The 3781-nt window shown below is 27.1% G+C and overlaps 1 protein-coding gene across 1 annotated transcript; it reads right to left on the bottom strand.

Moving 5' to 3' along the window:
• Window positions 1-1131: 1131 nt before the first annotated feature.
• LOC111617312 (reticulon-1-A-like) lies at window positions 1132-2068 on the bottom strand. The gene has a single exon (XM_023358623.1). The coding sequence runs from the start codon at window positions 1964-1966 to the stop codon at window positions 1271-1273; it is 696 nt and encodes a 231-aa protein (XP_023214391.1). The 5' UTR covers window positions 1967-2068; the 3' UTR covers window positions 1132-1270.
• Window positions 2069-3781: the final 1713 nt, after the last annotated feature.

Here is a 3781-nt window from a genome sequence, read left to right as displayed (position 1 = left end):
GTTATTAAATTTATAATTATTACATACACAAAATCCTATAACTATAAATAAAAATTACATTATATTGTAAAATTAATACTGCTTACAAAAATAATTAACTTAAAATTCAAAATTATTTTAAATTAATTATATTCTAAATTACACAAAATATTTAAAATACATACTTTTAGCTCAAATAAAGTCTTATTTCTATTTTTCATGTTCATCCTCCTATGGATTTCTACATTATCTAACACTTTTCTAGCTATAGTATATTTCTGCTGATTAGTTAGTTTTTCAGTATCACTTAAATTAAATCTAGATAATCTTTTAATACATACATATTCTTTGCTTAACATTGAAAAAGTTAGGTTCTGATTCTTTTCACTTTCAAATAAAATTTGCAAACCAGAATCATCAATTGTACAAATATCAAAACTGTTAACCAATTGATTAAAAAACATTACAAAGATTCTATTTTCCAGCTCCAACAGCTTGATGTTTTCTCTGTAATCAAAAGAATGCATATATTAAGATACAAAATGATTTCACAATATGAAAATTTTAAATTTACTTTCTCTTGATGATTCTTTTACTGATCCATTCATCTGTTCTATCTTGTATACCAGCAGTGCTGCTAAATGAGGAATATGCAGAAAGTTGCGCAGCTGACAGAAATCTTGAATCTATCATTTTAATAACTTACAAGTCCACTGTTTGTCAATAAAGATTTTCCTTCCAGAAGACCACACCTAAATCAATATTATTTATTATTTAAAAATATTTCATAATTATATTTTTGATAATCTAAAATAAAAAAGTGTCAATAAAGTTATGTAAAGTCTGTTTAACTTATAAAAACTGATAAAATTATAATCAAATGAAAAGTTTATCTTTAAAAATTAATATATTTAATTAATTAATGCAGACTAGTTAATTGTTCTCAATTCATTCAATTTCTCAATTCAATATCCTCAAATACTTTTTTGAACAATTTGTACTCATGATTATTATTTTTCCTCAAAAGTAGATTAAAATTAAACATTTTGCATGGAATACCAGAATATTATCGGTTCGATTTGATTCCATTTCGATGGTCCTGCTTCAAAATGTGATGGGTGGTAAAAGGGTTAATTTTACAGTAATTAATCAGACACGAAAGAAAAAAATTTTTGTGATAGCTTTACTTTAACAAGAAACAATAGAAACAAAAATAGATAACTTTGAATTTTTCCATAAATGGATTACAAGAATTTAGATGAAGAAAGAAAATAACAATAAATTAAACGTTTTAATCTTCTTTGATTTCTTGAAAAAGTTTGTATTTTATTAAATCAGAGAGATTGTTTATATGGTTTTGCAAATTTTCGGCATACGAATAAATTTGCTCCAGATAGGTTTCGTATAGTTTCGGAACAGTAAAGAATGACACGTAAGCCATGTTGATCAGGGTCATTCCATTGAACCAGGAACCGATGTAAGTCATGCAAAAGAGGATTAGTCCGAATTTGAATGAATCCATCATACTTTCCATTAAGAAAAGTCTCCGCAAATGTTTCGAACCTTCATTCGCATATTCCAACAAGATATCCACGTATTGATGAATCTGATCGGATGACAGAATGATATCCGTATTAAAATAATTTTCAAATGGATCTTCTCCGAATTGAGTTAAACACGAACAATTTTTAAAAATCTTCAATCCGATTCCCATCATCAAACCGATCAAAAGTACATACGCAACTACACTTATGATTGAGTAATAAGTTGAAGAAAGCAGAAGGACTAATCCCGTTCCAAAAACGATGCCGGTTTTGTAAGGATCCTTCCAGTACACAAGATCTCTTTGCTCTTGAGGAATCCATTCGGCTTTCAATACATTCCATATAAAACCTTCTTTATCATTAACTTTCAAGGATTTCAATTTTTCTAGCAAGTTTGCATCCATATTCATTATTCTTTCTCGTTCTATGCTTTCGGAATTCATTTTTCATCAATATTATAAGAGCCGAATTTCGAATAATTCGAATTTAGAATACAGTATAAATTGAATTTTAAATAAAATGTAATTATGTCAGAAAATACGAAGAATTTCAGTTTTTGTTTTAAACAGATATAATTCTAAATTGCTATTCAAAGATAATTTTAAAACTAATTTTTTTCTAAACATTTATTAAATAAACATCATAATCATACTTATTTTACACACAGTATATAGTTTATGCAAAAATTGGTTTAAATATGGTTTGGTGTTTCGAAGCGAAATGTAAAAAATATTAATACAGATAAAAATTTTCTTGATATATCACGAAAATACAGCTTTTTCGGAGAATTTTGTACTTTTCAATTGCTTATATTTCGGTAACCCCTTTAATAAAATCCTGAAATTTTTGCTCATTACCTAAGAAAACAAGTATCTTTCGAACGAGATATTCGGAATTACTACAGGCATTTGGAGGGCTGAGAAATCGATCCCCGAAAATTGGCAACTTTGATTCCTGTATACATAGTTAGTCAGTGATTTTTTTTACTTGGCGCGGAGTCACTGCAGTGACTCTCGATAAAATCTGCATTAATTTTCAAGAAAAACTGACAGAGTTCAAACACTGAACAGTACCTGAATTTCGGTACAAACATCTTTATGCAGTATCAGTACCCACTGATACTGCTTAAGAAAATTCTTTCACATTGGTATTTTATTTATGAGGATTATACGAGAGCAAGTTCTTCAATTTCAGTCTGAAAAAAAGAATGTAGGTTTACAAAAAATAAATTTAATGAAAAGGTATTTTAATAAGTATTTATTCCCTTCATTCAAAACAAATATTCATCTGACTAAGGAAGAAAATTAAGCATGATAGGATAACAAATGAAATGATGTTGAGAATGGAAAATAATTTTGAGACAGGTAATTAAAAGCAAAATAAGTCTCGCTGGACATGTGTTGAAGGAATCTTTGAAGGAGTTCTTAAAACTAAAACTATAAGAAAATGTAGAAAAGCAGAAAAGAGCAGATGAAAAGTTGAAGAGAATGGTCAAAAATATAAAAGATTGACTGTTATAATCACAACCAAGGATCAAGAGTTACAGTTAGAAGTTAACATATATACATAAAGTAAATTTGTTATTAAATTTATAATTATTACATACACAAAATCCTATAACTATAAATAAAAATTACATTATATTGTAAAATTAATACTGCTTACAAAAATAATTAACTTAAAATTCAAAATTATTTTAAATTAATTATATTCTAAATTACACAAAATATTTAAAATACATACTTTTAGCTCAAATAAAGTCTTATTTCTATTTTTCATGTTCATCCTCCTATGGATTTCTACATTATCTAACACTTTTCTAGCTATAGTATATTTCTGCTGATTAGTTAGTTTTTCAGTATCACTTAAATTAAATCTAGATAATNTAACTGTTCAAAACTATAGCAAGTGATAATTGTGATTAAAAGTGTAATGAATATTTGATAAAAATCTTTGAGATATACAAAAGACTTGTAAAAATCTTACAAGTGCAATTCCAGTTGAACACATAGGTCAACTAGCATGCAGACCGCCTCTGGACATATTGCAACTTTCATCTGTTGATGCTTATTGAAACAAAAATGAAAGGCATTTGCACTTGAATCATATAGCACTGCATTGGCCTTGGTATATACAATAAATAATTTTTAACAAAAAAGCTGTATTTGTATATTTTACCACTTATATTTAGAGTGGAAAAGCTAAATGATCTAAGTGCCACAATCAATTTTTTGGAGAAAAGGAAGAAACTGTTCATC

The sequence above is a fragment of the Centruroides sculpturatus genome, unplaced genomic scaffold, assembly GCF_000671375.1.
Source record: "Centruroides sculpturatus isolate CEXI.00-Female unplaced genomic scaffold, Cexi_2.0 scaffold5477, whole genome shotgun sequence".
Lineage (NCBI taxonomy): Eukaryota > Metazoa > Arthropoda > Arachnida > Scorpiones > Buthidae > Centruroides > Centruroides sculpturatus.
The sequence above is the reverse complement of the archived record's forward strand: the minus strand, read 5'-3'. Positions and strand labels throughout refer to the sequence as shown.